A 20,519-nucleotide genomic window follows, 5' to 3' on the forward strand; every position below is an offset into this window, starting at 1 on the left:
CTCTTCTCGAAAGGGTACTTCTAAACTATTTCGCCTCCTCAAGCGAAGGTGAAGAAGAGCAAGTGAGTTACCCCAGTCATTCCTCGTGCACTCCTGAAATGGGGACAACTCCCACTGGAGCCCTGAAATGGGGACAACTCCCACTGGAGCCAGGATATGTGGCAGAGGAAGATGGCGAGAACTCCTCCATTAGGGGAAGTATTCACCCTGAGCTTCCCCTTGAACTGGCGCAACATTGGATGGCCTCGCCAAATTGCCGTGGACAAGTCTCTGCCATAGTTTCTCGATATGGAGAAGAAGACAAAGAGCATTGTTTGAAAACCTCTCTGTTGTTTTCAAATGGAAGGAGGGTCACAAGGTTCCGTGGTATGAAGAGCACCCGGTCTAGGATTTGAACAAGTTGATAGGGAGCGGCCCTCACAGGAAACTTGTCGCTGGCTCTTCTCGAATGGGTACTTCTAAACTATATCGCCTCCTCAAGCGAAGGTGAAGAAGAGCAAGTGAGTTACCCCGGTCATTCTTTGTGCACCAGCTCGTCGGGCTCCGAAACGTAAGGGGCTCAAATGTCCAGTGGTTTGGGACCCAGAAGATGGTTCTTCGTCAGCTGCTTCCTCGGAGTCCTATGGGTCTCTGGTGGTCTCTGATTCACCCTCTGCTCTTGAGGACTCATCTTCTCTTTCATCCGAGTCTTCTTCTGAATCTTCAGAGGTTCCAGCAGGTGCCTCAAGTCCCATTGCATCGATCAATATTACTTCAGACTAAGAAGTGATGTCTGTGGCTAAAAGGGAGGGTCCAATCCCGATGGAGATCAACGGGGCTGATGTGGCGGTTGAGATGGAGAAGGCCTCTGAGGACCAAGAGGTTGTTGCACCTACCCCAATAGAGGTTGTGGTCATAGAGGAGGTTGGTGTTCTAGGGACTGAAGAAGGGCTCCCTGAGCAGTAGGAAGTTACTGCTTCAGGCAATGTAGCTATAGGGGATGCAGAGATAGGGCATCCTCAAGGGGATGATCTTGTGGGCCCAGAGAAGGTAGCCCCAGCAGGTGGTGAAGGGGTGGAAGACCTTATAGCCATTGAAGCGACGGGCCCAACAGAAGAAGCAATAGCTGAAATCGCTGCCCTAGAGGACAAGGACGAAGAAGAAGAAGGGGGACATGTCAAACCTATCGAGGCAGAGATGGCAGTTCAAGAAGAGAGGGGGCAGGGAGAAGAAGTTGTCCCTGGAAGGGCTTAGGTTGCTTTGGAGCATATTGTGATTGCTCTCGAAAATGAGGGGCGAGGAGAAGAGGTTGGCCTTAGAGGGACCATGCCTACTAATGGTGAGTTGAAAAGCCAAGTGAGGAGGCTGATATTGTGAGGGCTGATCAGGTTGAGACTAGGGCCCCAAATGATAGAGCTTGAGCTTCACAGTCCCTCAGGAAGAGCCAACAGCTCACATGACTATCATTCCTTCAGGCCCCACCATTGAGACCAATGCTCCTTCTATTGCATCAGCCCCAGCAGCATTGCCTAGGCCTAGATTGAGTGGGATGCCTGGCATAATTATGGACATGCTTTATTTGGGTGTGCAAAGACTAAAGGGTCTGCCTCTTATCAAACTTAACAATGCAATCCAACAGTTAAGGTAGGTTGTCATTGCAAGGGGGTGCACCAGAGTTCCTCCCTTACTTTGATGATGTCGTAAACGAGCTAAAGGGTGGAGAGTAAGGGCCTTGCATGAAGAAGCAACTGCACTGCGACTGGAGAGATCGCAATGGCCCCTTTGGAGTCCTCATTCATGCAGCACCGCGAATTGGTAGAAGCTCAATTGCGACAAATGGATGCTACAATCTCCCAGAGGTCGGACCTTGCTGAGGAGGTCGTCGCTCGACACCACAAGGTGGTGACCCTGCGGGCCAGGATATTACAGCTGATGCAAAAGCTTGAGAAGTTGGAGAAGGAAACTGCGGCTTGGGAAACAAAGGACCAAGTGCTTGCCGATAATATTTTGGCCCTCGAATACTCCTCGGAAGAAGGGACCGCCTTGATGGAGCATGAGGTTGAGCTGATGGCAGATTTGAAGGGACGCATCGAGCATGCTAAGTCCTCGGCCAAAGAGTGCAAGGGAAAGATCAATGTGATCATTGATCATTTTTTACAATGCTTTCCTTCTCTTTTTCCTTTCATTTCTTCTGTTGTAAAGAAAAGAACACTTGTAATGGCCTTTTAATTTACGAATGAAATAGTTCTTTTCTCTTTCTGTGTGATGCATGTCTTTTATTCTTCCTTCTCTTTCTGCTTCATTGTTTCCGCCCTTTCAGAGTGTGAGACGAAAAAGAATACCCCACTCCTTGCTTTGTCTTATGACAGCTTGTTGTGGCTTCAATGACCTCGAATGGGGGAGCATTTGCTTTTTCACCCCTTACTCTTTGATTAGACAAGGGCTCATATTCCATGGTTCTCATGATTAGGTGAGCCTGTTTACTATAGATACTCTGATCTGGGGTAGCCTTGGCTTTGATTCAGGGTGCATTGGTCTTGAACTCATCATAGGTCTTAGTCTCAGGGACGAACTCCTTTAAGTGCTTTGAAGCGACGCGCATAACCTCCAACTGATTCTGAAGGCTGCGAACCTCACTTCTCAGCTTTGTCAAGGGTCTCGTTCCTGAGAGCTGGAGGACTGACCCTTGTCAGCCTGTCCTTCTTCAAGAGAATATGGGAAGAGTAAGACCTTGTTTTGGCTGCTAGTGGTCTCTTTGTTCAAGGAGGCTGGGATTTGGAGTACCTTCCTTGGTGGTTGGTATACCAATTCTGCTTTTAGGAGAGCAATAGGGACATGCAAGACTTTTTGCTGGTCCGGCATATAGATGACCCTCGTTGCTAGAAGTTTTACCTCTAAGGCTTCCTCAACCTCAGGGGCTGCTTCTGGCAGATCATTTTGTCCTGACGAATTGACAGTGGAGGTAGAGGGGGAAGCTTCATCTTCGGGGGATGACACCATGATCTTAGAGATGTGGCAAAGAATACTTGGGTAAATAGAAGTCAAGAGGAGGATCTTGCCTTGTCTTTCTTCCACTTTGAACATGTTTGTAATTATTTGCCCAAGGTCTTCAACATCATCATGAGACGAGGCTTATGTCTCTCTTACAGGCTTCCAATCATCATCCTTTGCCTTTTCTGGTGCTGGAAGATCTGTGAAATAGTACTTAACATCAGCATAGTGAGTTTCGGCTACAGGGAATGTTCTCTTATCAGTATAGACCGTGTGTTGTCTCCCATCTCGACTGTACTTGAGGCACTGATGAAGCATGGAAGGAACCACCCCTAATCGTGGAGCCAGAGGCAGCCAAGCAGGATGTGGTAAGAGGTATCGTTGTTGATTACGTGGAATTGACCATAATCGTTCAGATCACTGATCTTGAGGCAATGGCGCACCGTGCTAGCTGGCTTCTCTCCTGACTAGTTGAACCCCTGCACTGTAATGTGGGTAGGAGTGCGGTCCCCAGATCCTAATTCCAATGGGGGGAGGATCCTTCTTGGGATCAGGTTAACTGCTGACCCTCCATCTAGCATAATCCAGTTGGTAGGGCAGGCATATAATTCACTAGTCACGACGACGGGGCGATTGCGAAATTTGCCTCACAATTGAAAGTTGCCTTCGGAGAAGGTGATCGCCAAACACCCATTCAGGATGGCTGGGGCCACCTCAAAAGGCTCCACTTCAGTTTCGTACACCTCCAAGTTGGAAAGGGCTTGAACTAGGGCCATATGGAAATCTCTAGATAGCATGAGGTTGTCATAGATACTTAGAAGGGCTGGGAGCTTCCTCAAATGCCCAACTACGTCATATTTCACCCTATCCTCATCAACCTCCTGTGCTCTTGATCCTGTCACTGGTTTAGGTGGTAGAGTAGGTTTAGGAACAGGTTTTGATTGAGTTTTGGTTTGTGACACTGGCTGAGTTTGTTGTTCAGCCGGTGTGGTTTGGGCTAATCGGGAAGTAATAGGGATTTGTATTAGGGATGTGGAAGTTTGAGGTTGAGGCTTGGGGAAAAGTGAAGGATCAAGAAATTTGAGAACCTTGAGCTTCTGAGGTGTGGGTTATAGCATCTTCCCTGATCTGAGGCTCATTTTCCCTGTGCTAGGTGATACTTCCGAGATCTGAACAATATGGGACGCCTCCTTGGAACAAGAGCTTGATGATGGCTCGGACTTGGCTTGGGCTGTCAAGGCATCAGCGACAGTCAAGAACCAACCGCATAAGCCAGCATCTTTCTTAGGCGTTTCCGATGTGACCTGCTGATGTCGGTGCCTTTGAGCTCCCTGTTTAGAGCGTCGAAGTCTTGGCACTGTTGAATTGCGCCTATGAAAGAGATAGAAGAAGAGGGAGGAGAAGAAGAAGAAATGGAGTTAGAGTGTTTTGGGCAGCTTTTTAGATCGTCTCCAGAATTGGATGTGTGCAGGAGGTATTTTAAATCTTACCCCAGCTCTGACGATTGGTGAGTGCTTTTAACATCCTCACCCATATTGGACGTACCCCAAGCAGTTGATGAGTTAGGGATGTCCGCCTCATTGGACAAAGGGATAAGGCGAGCTGCGCTTGGGATGAAGTCTTGTAAGGTCGGCAGCGGAGGAAGGGGCTTGAGAAATTATTCCTCGACTGGTGGCTGAGGGATATGATTCCTTCGACGAGCTGGCTTGGGTGCTCGTCTCCATTTGGATCCCTTGAGAGGTGTTTGGTTCGTCTTATTGGGCTGATGAGTAGCCCTAGCTTAGCGAACTGCCTCACGCTGAACGGACTTGAGCCTACTTCGTCCATGGTAAACTTCCCATGCTTGAGAAGTTGAGGGCTCTGAAGGGTCTAGGGTATGCTCATAGGGGACCCGTAATGGGATTTCCTCTTGGACGGGGTGATGGCTTGTAAGCGTTCTGGGAAGACAACGTAAACAATGTGACCTTCTTATACCTTCTCTGTGACTATAGCTTCGAACCTAGAGCATTCCCTCAGCTCATGACCCCACACCTAGTGATATGGGCACCAAAGATTTCTGTACCTTGGGAAAGACACCTAGGTTGCCTAGCGGGCTTGAGAGTGATGAGACCCTGTTGGAGCATCTCCTCAAAGAGGGCCTGCAAAGGGTCTTGCTCAGCAGTTTCCTGGGCTTGTGTCTAGAGGTCTCCTTGCACTGATGGAGGAGGGACTTGAGGGTGTCCTTCTGGGTTACCATGAACTTCTTGGTACTGCTGCATCTTCTTTGCCAAGAGCTTGTGGAAGCCAGTGCATTCCCTCAGATCATGGCCTCGTATCAGATGATATAGACACCAGAGGTTCTTAGTTCCTGGAGGCAGGAACTTGGGCTACCTTGTCGGCTTCGGTGTGATGAGATCTTCTTTGAGCATTAAGGAGAATAATCCACGGAGGATGGTAGATCATCTTCTTAGATTGTCACTACGTGGGAAGCCTCAGTTGTCCTGAATGCTTTCTTTAGCTCTTCGAGCTTTATCTCACCCTTATTAATAAGGGCTTTGATAATGTCGTTGAGCGTATAGCAGTCTTGAGTGGGGTGGCCAAGCACAGTATCTCTCGTGTGTCTCTTGTCTGGCCTTCTCTAGGGATTTTACCTCCGACAGCTGGATCATGTTCTACTCTAATAGTAACCGAAGCAGTGCAAGAACCCACTCCTTCTCGAAGGGGTACACCTTGTTCTAGTGCTGAATCCAGTAGTCACTTCGATTGATATTTTTAGGAGGTGGTACCTTGTTATAGGACTGCCATTTGGAGAGGTCCAAGGTTTGATGGGTGGCTTTCTTAATGTCATTCACGATGACAGCCGCACTAATCACCCCTTTTTACTAGTTGCCCCGATTGTAAGAGTGAGAATTACCATTGCCCCTGTCATTTCCTGAGCTAGAGGGATGCTAATGAGATCCACCATGGTGCTTGGACAGACCTTCTATACAAACTACCTTAGAGATGAGCTCTGACATGGAGACTAGATTGGAAGCCTCAACGTACAAGGCAATCTCCGGCAACATATTTCCTATGCTGGTTTGAACTGCTTCTTTTTCAGTCATGGGAGTGGCATGATAGGTTGCCAACTCCTTCCATCGGGCGATGAATATCAACTAACTCACCAGGCTCTTGAGTTAGAGTGAGGAGCTTGATGGTTTCTACATTTCTCAAGACTTCATAGAAGCACTGGTAAAACAATTACTCCATTTCTTGCCATGTGTGTACCGAGCTTGAAGGTAGCCGAGCATACCACTAGAAGGTTGGCCTTGGAGAGAGTCTCGACGAACTGACAGAGGAGGAGTCGCCCGTCAACTGCCATCTCTCGACAAGCCGCTTGAAAGTGAGCGATATGTTGATGCGAGGATGTGGTACCATTGAAAAGGGGTAGCTTCCCTTTCTGATAGTTTGGGGGAAACGGCACCTGGTCAATGTACGAGGAATACAGCTTTTGGTAAAACAGTGCTCCTTGCATGCCCGGGATCTTACTCTTGAGACTGTGGGTCACCATGGCATCTACATCGATTTGCGAAACCCTATGAGGAGCAGAGCTGTCTTGGGAGGCCTGTGGGGGAGTTTGCTTGGGAGTTGTGTCCTCACCAGGCGAGGAGTTGGCCTCATGGTGAGGGGAAGCAGGGAGCCTGGAGGCTTCCAGGCGATCCATCCTTTTGAGAATGGACTGCATCATCACCTTGAACATGTTCATCCGCGCTTTTGGGTGTCAGTTGGCTCGTCGATCACCATGATGCTGACCATTTCTTCTAGAGGGTCAGAGCCAGGTGGAGTAGTGGACTGCAGGGGTTGACAAGTTGTACGCGGCAGTCAGTCTATAGGGGCTCAGCATGCCTTGATTGGACTCGAGTCTTGTACGCCGACCGTGTGAGGACCGATTCTTGACGGTCTTGGGACCACGATTTCTTAACAGCTAGATCGTTTCCTGCAAGCTAATCACCGAGCAATATTCTTGGACTTCTTGCTCAGGTTCTGGAATCCGAAGAGGGAAGAAGGGATTGTGAAGCAGGAGGTCATCGATAGTGGTAACCTCAACTGCCTTAGGGACCTCTCTAGTCAAGATCTGTAGGCCTCTCTTCTTCTTGAGCTTGAGGCTGCAATAGACTTCTCTTCTGCTTGATTTTGAGGCTGTAATAGACTTCACTCCAGAATTGAGCCAGAGATTGGGACTGCCCTGTCTTTCTTGAGCATGTGAGGGCTATGTCTATCAACTGAAGCAGAGTGTGAGGTCCAAGGATAGAGGAAAATCAGGGCTGTTGCCTTGGAGGTTATAGGCTTCTATCTGCCATCACGTGTTTGTCTCGAGTTCCCTTGTGAGGTCCAGATGCATGGCTAACCTGCGGTGGCTGACTCAAGGTGGTACTATTAGAGAAGACCTTTGAGTACCAGGTCTCGAGGTGTTTGCCTGGTCAAGGAGGGGTGACAGAAGAAGGAACTAACTCGCGACTCCGCCTGAGTCGGGATAGGGGAGAAACCTGTGAAGCTGGTGCCTGTGCATGGAGGAAGCCCTTCGAGTGACTTCGGGGTTAGCCCAGGCTTGGTCAGCTGGATCGACCTTAGGAGGTCAAGACCTATGAGCTTGTGTCTGTGAGGGACAAGGTAGGAGCTTATCTTGCACAGGGTGAAGTTGTGTGTGCTGAGAGAGAGGACGAAGTGGTCAACCCCTATCTGCTTGAGTTGACACAGAATGGATGTTGCCCCGAGCTGTGGGATGCAGATGCATGGCGCGTGCAGGGTTCGGCCCAAGAAAGCTTAGCCTTGGACTCGAGCTCAAGGCAATATGAAAGTTGCCCTGAGGTGTGGCTTGAATGGACGAACCACGAGCCTTTAAGTGAGTGCAAGAGGTGAAGGCCTCAGGATCTCCTCTTTAGTGTGTCAAGCCTCTAGGCATAGAGGTTTGGGGTGGTGAAGGAGTATGGGAGGTGGCCTTGCGGCGATCCTCAGGAGCGATGGCAACCTGCTTGCCTTTCGCGAAAGCGGACAAAGCAGACTTTCAGTATACTTTAGCAATGTGACTAACAAGGACTTGCCAGTAGTAGGATGCATGTTGTGGGTGGTAGCAAACGTGCTACCAATGCGAAGGGCCATGGTGCAGGAGTTAGGGACCTTCAAGTCCCTTCTCGCACCGATCCAAGAAAGAACCTGGGAGTCAGACTGTGAGTCCCGACTCAAGAGGAGTGTAGGGAATTAGGCTTGAGAAGCTTGCTTTCTCGAGACGGTCACGAGTGCAGGGATGAGAAAATTCCCAACTCGGATGAACGGGTTGAATAACCCAGATGCCATGGAATGCAGTGTCGAAAATAAAAGATGATGCCGATCAAGCAAGAGCGAATTGACATAGGGGTCATAAGTCCCTAGTGGAGTCACCAAGCTAGCTGGATGCCTCGATCTCGCCTCCCCAGATTTAGGTGATCGGGTGATACGTGTCTCAAGTTCAGAAGACTCGGGACTTAAGACCGCTCTCTCGAGAATCTTGTTCACAAAACAAGGGCAGGTGCCCAACTGGTGAGAGCGGAATTTTAAACATGAGGTGGGGACTAACGTCACTTGGTACTGACTCACACGAGCATCTTCTTAGATCATGACGGAAAGCCCCCTAGCTGCTTTAGCTGGTTCGGAATCGCCTCCCTTGACTTTCAATCTCCTTGTTTTCTGTACAGCACTAACATGGTTAATTTGCAAGACAAGTGGGACAAAGGACCCACCTTTGTCTTAGGACGATGCACATTCATTTCGCAGAGATGATGAGAAGTTAGGATGATGGAAAAGAGGGTGCAAGTAAGGGGAGAAAGAGAAGAGGACTTGACAAGGGGACGAGCCTAGCCTGATAGCTGGACCAATATAGTGACCAACTCGAAGTGGTAGCAAGACGGGCACAATAACTTAGACCTGTGCGTCGGCAACACTACTCGAAACCAAGGTCGATATGACTGTCCTAAGCTGGTGTGGCAGCAAGATGGGCATGGTACTCTTGACTAGCACGACGGCAATACTGCTCGATAGTCAGACCGTTATGACAGTACTAGATTGAGTATAGCCTTCAGTCAAGCAACAAGAGAAGAAAAGAAAAGAAAAGACAACGAAGAGAAGACACGAGATGGTGAAGGAAACAGGTCCCTTGGCGTTAAGCATCGCCGTCCACAGCCATGGAGTAACAGTCTTGTTGCCCCTGAACGGCGCTAGACACTACTACTCGAGGTGAAAGGGCTAGTAGTGAACTGTAAATGGCTATAGCTATCGCCATCGGCAACACAAGAAGGCAGCATGACCCTTCACAGGCGACGATGGGTATTGTCGTCTGCAACAGGCACAGAGTGCACAAAGAAGCTTGCTGATGGCAAAAGGCATCGCCGCGACCCTTCGTGAGCGATGATAGCCATCGTTGTCTACAAGAGACGCGAAGCACGGGTGAGTCCCCTGCGGGCGGCGATAGGCATCGCCGTCTACATGTGTCGCGAAGCACGGGTGAGACCCCCATGAGCAGCAATAGGCATCACCATCTGCAAGGGACACAAGGCAGGACGAGTCCCCCATGTGCGGCAATAAGCATGGCCACGACCCCTTCACGGGCAGCAATAAGTATCACTGTTTACGATAGGCGCGAGGCAAGGCGAGACCCACATGGGCGGCGATAGGTTTCACGTCTGCGACCCGTGAGGGGAAAGAGAAATAGTCTGCGATCGGCGATACACATCGCCGCATAAGACGCCAGTCCTGGAACCGAAACAGGAGTCTGACCCATTGCTTGAACGCAGCTCGACTCGCCGTGTGCTCCTTCAGACGGTGTTTCGTACAACGACGACTAACACCATGCGCGAACCATGTCGAGGAAAAGAGACGAACAAAGAGAGAGAGGAAGAAGCTCGCGCATAGCGCTGCCATCGCCACGCACGACCTGCAAAACCTGCAGGAGAGAGAAGGAAGAAAGAGGCATGCATGGCACTGCCACTACCACTACTATGCATGGCCACTAAGAAAGGATCAGACAAGGAAGAGGAAAAGAAAGAGAAAATCCAAGAGAAAAAGGAAGGGATGAGAGAGAAAATACCTTGAGAGTAGGAGGGGTACCGCTCTAAACTTTCTCTCTCCTCTCTCTCTCTCCAAGACTCACCCACGAATTCAAGGAAGAATCTCAAATTTTATTGCTCAAAGTAGAGAATGAAAGTGGATCGTTACAATAAGTTTTCAGCCTCTTCTCAATGAGAGGTAACGTCTTTTTATAGACTAGGGCTAAAATGTGGGTGGATCACCCAAAACTAACCCTAATTAAAGATAATTAATGTTTATTTGAATTAAAAGAAATAAAAAAATGGGATAAAAAATGACTGATTTGCCACTGCCTAACAATTGAGACAATTCCAAAACAGTCCCTGCTGAGAACTAGAGACGTTCTTGATTCTTCTCGGACGATCAAGCATTCGAATGAACAAAAGATGATTGCCATTGTGTGGGGCTCGATGCTACGATAATTTTATATCGATTTTAAGCCATGAATCACACTTTAAAGGCCTGATCACATAACTTGAAATTTGAATAGGTCTTGAAAATATTTGATTGATAGTGCATCTTCATATCGATGTTTTACTGTAATTTCATCATTGAATTGCACTGAGCATATTACCACGATCGGGTTGCAACAGAGGGGATGTGATTTGGTACCCGGACAAACATTTCGCATCGTTTGGGTTTCGGCAGGAATCTGAATTCCTGCAGCTAGAATTTACAGTCATTTTATTGACTTTGTGTGTGAAATCCGACCGTTTACAGGGTTCGGACCAGAGATAACTCTAAACCTTACGCACACGATGGAACGGTCTTATGTTAATCCGATGCGTGAGCACCATGATTTGGCCACTCAAGTGGGTGGATCTCTTGCTGATTTTCTGCAACACACAGCTTTAAATAGCAAACTTCTCTCTAGCTTTTCTCCCGGCTCGGTCATCGTCCCAAGACGTACCACATATCAAAATGCTCGTTTCGACGAGACAAACACGTTCCAACAAGTTTGAACGCGATCCGATCTCAAACGAGTGAGATACGAGCATCACAAGTCATCGTTCGGGACTGTCCCTTTAATGGAGATTAGTTGCAAGGTAGCCATACGGGAATAGTGTGTGGCTCCTCCCATAACTTCTTCCTGGGGTGTATATTTAAGCTAAAATTTTACCCGTGGGGGTTTTTTACCGTGCTGGATCCAATGGCAATGTTTTCACGGCCGTTTGATGCTCCGAAAGTAGGGTTCCAGTTATAGGGGTCCATTTCAGGGTGCTAGAGGCTAATTCTACTGAAACTGTTTCTTTGTCTGCAATGCCTTAGACATGTCAAAATGTGACGAAAATTGGCAGGTGACTTTTTGAGGTCCTTAGGAAGATCTTGACCTGTTCTGAGGCCATTCTGAGACTGTCAAAATTTCTACTGTTTGTCAGACTTTATTGACCGGCTTCTCCCTTTTATTTTGCAAACAAATTATACAAAGAATAACAGCATTAGTCTTGACAGTCATAACTTCCCCATTTTTCTCTCTAATGCAAAAGCTTGAACAAGGAAGGTCTATCCATTGTCAAGCTCTGAAATAGGGTTGAGCTTGGATATATTCATTAAACACCCGGGATTTATTTAACAACTAGTCTGGTTTCTACTTACAAAGCACTTGAAGAAATGGTACAAAGATATGATCTTGCTCCCTTTAAAAAAGAGGCATACAGTCTTGTTTACTTGTTAAGTTAGAATCGGAGAGACGCAATTAGGTAAGGTGGGGCATGAGGTCATGTTTGATTCTACGCTCCATAGTGGTTCTAGATCAAAATATTGATGTTTTAGTAATCAGCTTTTGCACAATTTGGTATAACCTGAGCAGGGTAAGATGATCCACCATTATGTCAATAGGAGCGAGTGGTGTAGTTTTACTGGTTTGGAAGCTTCGAGAGATAATTTGATGCACAGAAGATGGAGAGAGGATGGAAAAGACATAATTAAATCAAAATAATAACGATAATTAAATAGTAACCAAAATAAATAAATTAAATAATTAAATAACCAAAAGAAATAAATAAATAAAATATCCTAAAATAAATACTCTCTTCCCCATGTTTTTCCTCTCTCTTAATCTTTACGGAAATATCTCCTTTATTTTATGTTTAAAAGCAAGTCTAACATATTCTAACCCATCCATCTGCGTTAATTTTTAGAATGATAATAAAAATAAGTTTCTAGTTCTATTTCTCAAATCTCTACCGCTAAAAAGACAAAACTAACCCTGTAAGAGTATTAGAAACCCATAATACCTAACATCTAAATTTCAGTCTTACAAAAAACTAAAAAACAAAAAAAAAAATATAAAAATCTTGTTTGCATCATGTTTAATGGGCTTTAAGTTTTATTTCATTTTATGTAGATTTTGGCAGAAAGTATCTATCTTCAATAGTGAAAGAAATGGTACAAGCTTGGTGCAGTAAAAAAAAAAGGATTTTTTGTGGGATACGGTTTCTATACGGCCAGCCTGCATATTGTAGAAATGCGGGCTTGGCAATAAATATATTTTTTAAATATAATTTGATCTTAAGTTTTAAACAAGATATAACCTTTAACATGGAAATCAGAAAAAATAAAATTAAAATTAAACACTAAAAATAATAATTATAGTAAGAAAAGATTTGGACCGTTAGTTACAATTGTTTTTAGATGAACCACCTATTTGCATCCATCTTTAAGGTGGATGCTTTATACCTTTGGACCGCATATTGTAGAAATGCGGTCTAGCCCACATGAAACAATTTTCTCTTTTTTTTTGGCAGCCAAACAATTAAAGTTTTCAAATATATATAAGTTTTAAAGATGCTAGTAGACAAATAAACAAGCACAAAAACAAACATATTAGGATAAAAATATAAGGGATTATATACAATGAGACCATTTACCTTTGGTATAAGGATGTCACAATCACTTACAACTATCCGATGTGAAATCTCATAGCTTTGGTGTGTCACAAAGTTCGAGAAAATTTCTTTTGAACTTTGAATTTAATCAATGAAATAAATGCAGCCATCCAATTTCACATCCAATGGTCTTAAAATTAATTGTAACCACCTTGTACTAAAAGTAAATAGTCTCATTATATACTTTCTCAAAATATAATCCAAAACAATAAAACACCTACAGTACCTTTATTCAAATTTTCAAATATCTTAATATTGAAGTTTTGGTTTTTGTCAAACATACCATTTGGTACCTCCTTAAAACAAGTCAAAAAATGACCAAGTTACCAAGTGAGAACCCTAATAAGGGCATTTCCGTAACTTGGTCCAGTTAAGTGACCCTAAGCATATGCCCATTTGCTTAGTGAAAAGTCCAACATTCAAAAAAATAGGACCACTCAATGTTCCCTGCCAAGAGGAGAAATCGATCAAACATATTAAAACAACTAAATAGAATTTATTAGTGTTGGGGCAATGAAACTGTGAAACTTCGTTTCAACCCACTACAATATATGAGAGAGAGAGAGAGATATGGTTCGAAGAAGCATGGTTTAGTTCACTTGATCTTTTTCAAGACTAGAACCAGATGAATCTTTTTGTACCCCTTTGCCATTTCCACTGCTACATGTCTAGCATATGCTTCAAAAAGCATGTCCATGATTCCCTCTCCAAAATGGTGAATGATGAGGGGCTCCATCACAGCTCTCATGGCTAATGCCATGTCTTTCCCATTTCCATTAATGCCACAGGGAGACTTCTCCACTTGCTCAAAGCGCTCAAGGGTAAAAGACCCCTCTCTCTTCACTTCTTGTACAACCTCTCCCCCACAAGGTGTGTAGTAAGGAGGATCAAATGAATGCAGTTTTTCTTCATCTATATAACCCTGTAGCATATGAGAAATACCAATATATAAACAACAGTTGTTTCATGCGGGCTGGACCACATTTCTATAATAGGCTGTCAAGAGGTATAAAGCATCCATCTTAAGATGGATGCAAATAGGTAGTCCTTCTAAAACCAATTGTAACTAACGGTCCAAATGTTTTTTTCATATAATTATTATTTCTAATTTTCAAAATTTATTTATTTTTTCATGTTCATGATCTCCATATTAAATATTCTCTAAAAATTAAGATCAAATTACATTTAAAAATATATTTATTGCCAAGCCCACTTCTCTGTAATATACGGGCTGACTACGTGCTAACCGCGTCCATATATAAAGCATGTTATATGTAGTGTTTGGTCATGACCTTCTTGTGTCTTTGGCATAAATAAATTTTTTCCTTTTTTTTACCTAAAAAGTCAATTTTGACAATGTTTGTGAAGCTCCCTAGATTGCATGTGCATTTTATGGGACAATGGTTTTATCAAAAAAGATTTCAGCAGGCACAGGAAGCTCCCCATGTTATGAATGCGTGGGAGGGAGTCCATCCCAAGATTAATCACATTATAAAGGCTAGCTTGTTATCTAGTGTCCATTAGGCAAGCCAAGGTTCTAACCACTATTAATACACATGTAATATGGATACATATGTTCATTATGCTTTATGTACGTCGACACATCAAGGAAACGATATTCACGTCTAACACTTCATAAACTTATATTTAATCTAAACCTTTCTTCTAGAAATATCAATATAAATGTATTTAATGACCTTTAGAGTCTCAACTTTCCCAAGCTCTAAACAGTCAAGGATGTATTTTGTTTGAAAAACCAATTTTGGTATTGGTGTTTTGGACACTCATGTACGTGTCAGACTCTAACACACACATATCAGTGTCTATGTATCATACATCAATGAATGAGTAGTTTTTTTTTTTTTTTTTAAGCATAATTTAGTATCCCGTTTTATCAAATTGATTAGGAGTTAACATTTTGAAAATATTAATGGGATGGTGTTAGTGGTGGGAATAAAAATCACAACATGGTGACTAGGGCGTGTGGTGCTACTACCACGACTCTAGCCTCTTTTGGTCTTACATGCAAAATAAGATCTCTAACAGCACGACTCAATGCTTCCCATATAAAAGCACCCTCTTTATCATAAGGATCTACAGTCCTCCGACCAAAAAGTATTAACACCATCCTTCCCCCTGTGACCACCTCTTGAGACCGTAATTTGAGATATAGTGAGAAATCTTTTTGGAATTGCTGATAGTATGCTCTTGGCACACAAGAAGGGCTAGATTCAGATATGTAAATGTTTCCCTTGTTAAATGGAATCCCTTCCTCATTGTACAATGCCGAAGGCACCTGCAAAAAGGAGTTGAGCAAATAAAATCATTCCCGTGCCAAAAGGATGAAATTTTATATAGTCTTATTCTTAGTAATGCAACAATGGTTTTCTTCTTCTACTTATTTAAGGGCACCTCTTACAGTCTCACTATAGTATGCAAAAGAGATTTGTGTATGTAGAAACTATTGGTTTAATTGGCATGCACACAAGAATCAATGTTATATTGACACCAACATGATAAGTGTTGCATGTATCTATTGTGTCGGTCTAAAATGCTCATAGGGCTAGACATGTCTCTATGCTCATTTTTTTGTAAATAGAATATTATATCTTTAGGTGGCCCCAATTAATTGGGAAAAAGCTTTGAAAATGATGAAAATATTATATTTTTACAACACCTAATATAGTTTCTCTTTTTATATCACCAAACAAGTGGAAGGAGGGGCAGTAGAACGAGCCAGGCAATTCAAAACTGAACCGCATCCTTGCCCCCTCAAATGCCCCCATTAATTTTTTATTATTTTCTATATAAATAGTGTCTCCACACGCCACATGTCATGATCATCGACATGAATTTAAGCATTAAGGGAGTTCAATAAGAAAAGGGGGACCAAATATGTATAGGATTGGTTGGTATCCAGTCCACATGTTATGGATGTCTGGGAGGTGCACAAACGCTCCTTAACAGTTCAGATTGAACCAACTCTCAAAATTATTTCCCTAAATTCGGTCATCTTTAAATGCATACCTTAGATAGCCAATGCAGGGCATAAGAGGAGTGCACAAGATGCAAACTATTGCTAGGAAAGAGCCTCCCATAAAAAGATCCAGGAACACCAGCGACAAAGCAAGAGCCAAAGGCCCCTTCTTCTCTCAGTCTCTCGTGGAAAGAAGGCAAAGCTCTAAAAAGCCAATTGAAGTCATTTCCAGGCAGGTCATTGAGATACAACTGAATTTCAGGCATTGGCCTGAAACCAAGCCGGACCTTTGTTGCCACTGCCCTGACCATCGTAGTCAAGACCAAGAAGGTGTTCGGCCCTGAAGAGCATCCTAAATCAGCAATTTTCATGCTCTCACCTAAATGGGTTGAAAGTACATCCATGACTACCTTCTCAGTTATGGGCATGAGCATGTCCAGGCCACGTCTCTGCAAAATTGAGACACAATTAGCTGAAATTCATTCATGGCTTTGTTTTTATTGATAAGCATTTGTTGTATTTGTCCCTACAAATATACAAAAAAACTGAGAAATGCTTAGTTCAAATGGTTAAATCTATTATCATTGAGAAAAAGAGAGACCACATTAATGGGAGTTTGTTTCTTGTGAAAGCACTTTGAGAGAAGTTTGTTTACCAAAGATAATTCTATCAGCCTGAAAAAGCGCTTTCATATTCAAATAGGTATAAAAACCGTTTCCCCACGGGCGTACTTATTAACTTTTTTTTCTTTTTAGAAAAAAAACATCGAAAAGCTGTAATCCAGGAAAAAAATCTTTCCTTCGAAACTAAGGTGGAGAATGGTACAGAGGAGAAGAGGAACCTGATAAGATGAATTACAAGCGTAGCTTGTCTTTGCTGCCCCACCATTCATGTGAAGAACTTTTTGCACTTCCATCTAGTGCGAGTGTGGAGGAATTGGACTTGGGTTTGAGTGGTTAGCAGCCGACGTTTAACCGTGCTATATCTCAAGTTCGATTCCTACCGTTGAACTACCTGAAAAATAAAAAAAATGAGAGTATGGTCTAGCGACCTCTTTGACTTTAACACTAAATATGCGAGCTTTAATCCCAATTTACTCTAACCTCAAATGTAAAACAATCCCTTGGCTCTGGTTTCTTCAGCCCCTATTCCAACCTTTCCAAATAAGGAAAGGTCTTCAAACGTGGAAATGGGTATAAATTCCAGCACCAAAGGGGAGGCCTATTCTTGTTTCAATACGCTTGCTTTATATCTTAATTCTTGGGATCCTATTTCCTTTTTATAGATAGCCTGCTTTTGTCTTTCATACATGTCCTCATATGCTGGCGCCGGAGAGACTAAGAAAGTCCTGTTCAAGCCACGAAATTTCAAATTTTGCAATCGTTTGGGTAAAAGGACAAATTATTTCCCATACGTGCATTTAAAAGTAAAATTTACAAAAACCCCCTTTCACTAAACTTTCTTTGGAACCTACCCCTAATTAATGTTTTTATCGCATCATTTATTCCAAAAACAAACTTTTCTAGCAAGTATCCCAAGTCAAAAAGTTATAATTTTTAAGACCAAAATACCTTTTCTCTTTTCTAACACCAACTACTTACCTTTTCTCATGACACACAAAAAGGTAGTCTGGTCATATAAACAAGCGATCCAACAATATCCCAAAATGGTCTGACATTGACAAAGAACTGTCTGGCAATAGGCCCATGCGGTCTGGCACTGCCAAAAAGTGGTTTGGTGTGCGGTCCAGCAATGTCAAAGAGCGATCGGACACGTTTTAGTTTAACAACGTTCGACAATTGGTACATGGCAGTCCGGCAGCCCATGTAAGCCCACATGAATATTTGGCCAAACTTACATTTTTACGACAAAAAATGGTATTTTTATCAAAAAAAAAAATGCTTTTTTATACTTGGGGGGAGTGTGTTTGTTAAAAAAGTATATTTAGGGTAAAAAGTGAAAAAATACTTCATTGGGGTAAGTTACATTAAAAGTTTAATCTTGGGGTTATTTGTATTATTCGCCGAAACTACAATCCGTTTTTGCTTCCCATGAATCAATCTCTCTCTCTCTCTCTCTCTCTCTTTGGTGTTTCTATCATTCTCTTCTTTCATTTTTCCAGGCGCCGAAACTACAATCCGTTGTTGCTTCCCATGAATCAATCTCTCTCTCTCTCTCTCTCTCTCTCTCTCTCTCTCTCTCTCTTTGGTGTTTCTATCATTCTCTTCTTTCGTTTTTCCAGGTAGCTTCTTGGTTGTGTTTCAAAACCCTGGAGTGATCATTCATCCCATAGGTCCATGTAGGATAAGTAATCCAAATCGTCGTGTAATAATGTGAATCGGTAATTTAAAATATATTTAGAATAATAAAATGCAATAAAATTAAAATAGGGATTTATAGGTTAGAAATATAGAAGAGCCTTAAAAAAAATTTAGATAAACTTTAAAAACATATAGAGAACAAAAATGGAAAATTAGGGTTTTACGGGGCAACTAAACCAGGACACATCCTATCCATAACCAATTCATTTCCAACTTATTTCCCATCCAAATCGATGATACAGCAGGGCCTTTAACGGGCCGCCCAAAAAACGCTAACAACAACAACAATAATAATAATACATGCCTAAAATATTTTTTGAAAATTTTAAAACTCTCTCTCTCTAGAAACTCAATCTCTCTCTAAAAACCCAATATCTATTTCTCTATCTAAAAACCCAATATCTCTTTCTCAGCCTAAAACTCCAATCTCTCTTTCTAAAACTCTCTCTCTCTCTCAAAACTCAATATCTATTTCTCTCTCTAAAAACCCAAAATCTATTTCTCTTTCTAAAAATCCCATCTCTCATTCTCTCTCTTTAAAACCACAATCGTGTCTCTCTCTCTCCTTGACCGGTCAAATAAAAAAGGCTTCCCACTCTCTCTTTAACTTTACTTTTACCCAAACAAAGTAACTTTCGCTCTCTCTAAATCCCTTCCCGCTTTTTCTAAACCTTCACTTTCTAGACCTAACATTCTTTTTTTTGAACATTTTAAAGCCTTTTTGTCGCCTCTCTACTCTCTCTAGCCTCTCTGCATATCTATATCTTTAGGCTTCATCAATGATATTAAGCCTCGAAGCTTGCTCGCTACAACAAGAAGCCCACTTTTGAGGAGATCCAGATCTCTGCTCGTTTAGTTCTTCCTGGTGATCTTACCACGTATAGTTTCAGATGGTACCAAGACTATTACCAAGTTCTCCGGCTCCTGAATGTATAGCTTGAATTTGAATTTCAGGGTTTCTCTCACTTCTCTCTCTAGATTTTGTGAACAGACATGGAAACTACAACAGATATGACAACTGGATATTAAGATATGTCAGTATCTAAATTGTATGTTATACCTATATCAAAATTGTATCGTATAGTTTTAGTAAGTATTGTTTGTACCATCTCTATAAATCAACAATTGTATTGTAATCTTATTGATTGATTAATATAGAGAAAGATTATTTCTCACAAGGTATCAAAGCTTGGTTCTCTGTGATTTTGTCTGGTCCTTCTCTGTCTGGGCCTTCTCTGTGATCTATACAAGCTCAACTCAGGGTAAGTTTTCTGTCACGGTATTTCTATGAGACCTCTCTGATCTCTCTGGCTTATCTCTTTGATCTTTCTCTCAATCCTCACTCTGCGTACTTGTGGTGGATGCATGTCCCTCTCTCTCTCTTATCTGTCTGATCTTTCTCTCTCAACCTCTCTAATATCTCTCTCTCTTATCTATCTGATCTCTCTCTTATCTCTCTGACCTCTCTATCTAACTGATTTTTTACTCTCTAATCTCTCTCTATTCTCTCCAACTCTCTCAAAACCCCCTTATCTCTCTGCCCTCAAATCTCTTTAAACCACCCTCAAATCTCTCTTATCTCTCTGCCCCCAAATATCTCTTACCACTCCCTTTCCTGAAAATTCTCTACTCTCTCTTATCTCTCACCCCCCAAATCCCAGTCCCCCCAAATCTCTCTTGTCTCTCTGCTAGTTGATCTCTCTTATCTTTTTCTCTATCTCAGAGATTTCTCCCAAATCTCTCTCATCTCTCTACTGATCCCTCAGATCTCGGCCCCTCTTATCTCTCGTTTCTTTTTCTGATTTGTATAAAATAAAAATAAAAAACTTGGATCTCTTCCTACTTTCTCTCTCTCAAATCTCACCAAAATTTATTGCCACTCGCTCGATGGTTCTCGCTCTTAAGGGAAAGACTCTGATTTTTACCAGTCATATTGATGTGTGGGGTCCTACACCTATTCCATCTAAAGAAGGGTCATACTATTTTGTAACCTTTACTGATGATCATACTCGTTATACATGGGTTTTCTTTATGAATAATCATACTAAATGTTTTAAAATCTTCACTCAATTTTATTCGTATGTCGAAACTCAATTTTTCACTAAAATCAAAGCCCTACGCTCAGATTCTGGAGAGGAATATATCAGTGGGTTGCTTTAACAATTTTTGGCTAATCAAAACATTCAACACCACAAAACCTATCCTTATACACCAAAACAAAATGATTTTGCTGAACGTAAAAATTGTCATATCTTAGAAACCACAAGATCCCTTCTTTTTTCTACA

At 42.8% G+C, this 20,519-nt stretch overlaps 1 protein-coding gene across 1 annotated transcript; it reads right to left on the bottom strand.

Moving 5' to 3' along the window:
• Nucleotides 1-13,405: 13,405 nt before the first annotated feature.
• Nucleotides 13,406-17,020, bottom strand: LOC18422602 (putative methyltransferase TCM_000336). Its single transcript, XM_006827333.3, has 4 exons — nucleotides 16,754-17,020; nucleotides 15,963-16,361; nucleotides 14,959-15,231; nucleotides 13,406-13,857 (listed from the first exon to the last, which is right to left on the bottom strand). Exons 1-4 carry the CDS (start codon nucleotides 16,826-16,828, stop codon nucleotides 13,531-13,533), a joined length of 1,074 nt encoding a protein of 357 aa, XP_006827396.2. The 5' UTR covers nucleotides 16,829-17,020; the 3' UTR covers nucleotides 13,406-13,530.
• Between the last annotated feature and the right edge of the window lie 3,499 nt (nucleotides 17,021-20,519).

The sequence above is a fragment of the Amborella trichopoda genome, chromosome 3, assembly GCF_054954075.1.
Source record: "Amborella trichopoda isolate Santa Cruz 75 chromosome 3, AtrichopodaSantaCruz75HAP2 v2.0, whole genome shotgun sequence".
Classification (NCBI taxonomy): Eukaryota; Viridiplantae; Streptophyta; class Magnoliopsida; order Amborellales; family Amborellaceae; genus Amborella; species Amborella trichopoda.

Bases quoted from the DNA above. Each gene is read 5' to 3' on its own strand.
- LOC18422602 (XM_006827333.3), bottom strand. From the start codon at position 16,828: ATGGAAGTGCAAAAAGTTCTTCACATGAATGGTGGGGCAGCAAAGACA. The intron at 16,362-16,753 runs GTTCCTCTTCTC...TCAATTTTGCAG, and splicing joins CTTGTAATTCATCTTATCAG to AGACGTGGCCTGGACATGCT. The intron at 15,232-15,962 runs GTATGCATTTAA...TCCTTTTTGCAG, and splicing joins CCCTGCATTGGCTATCTAAG to GTGCCTTCGGCATTGTACAA.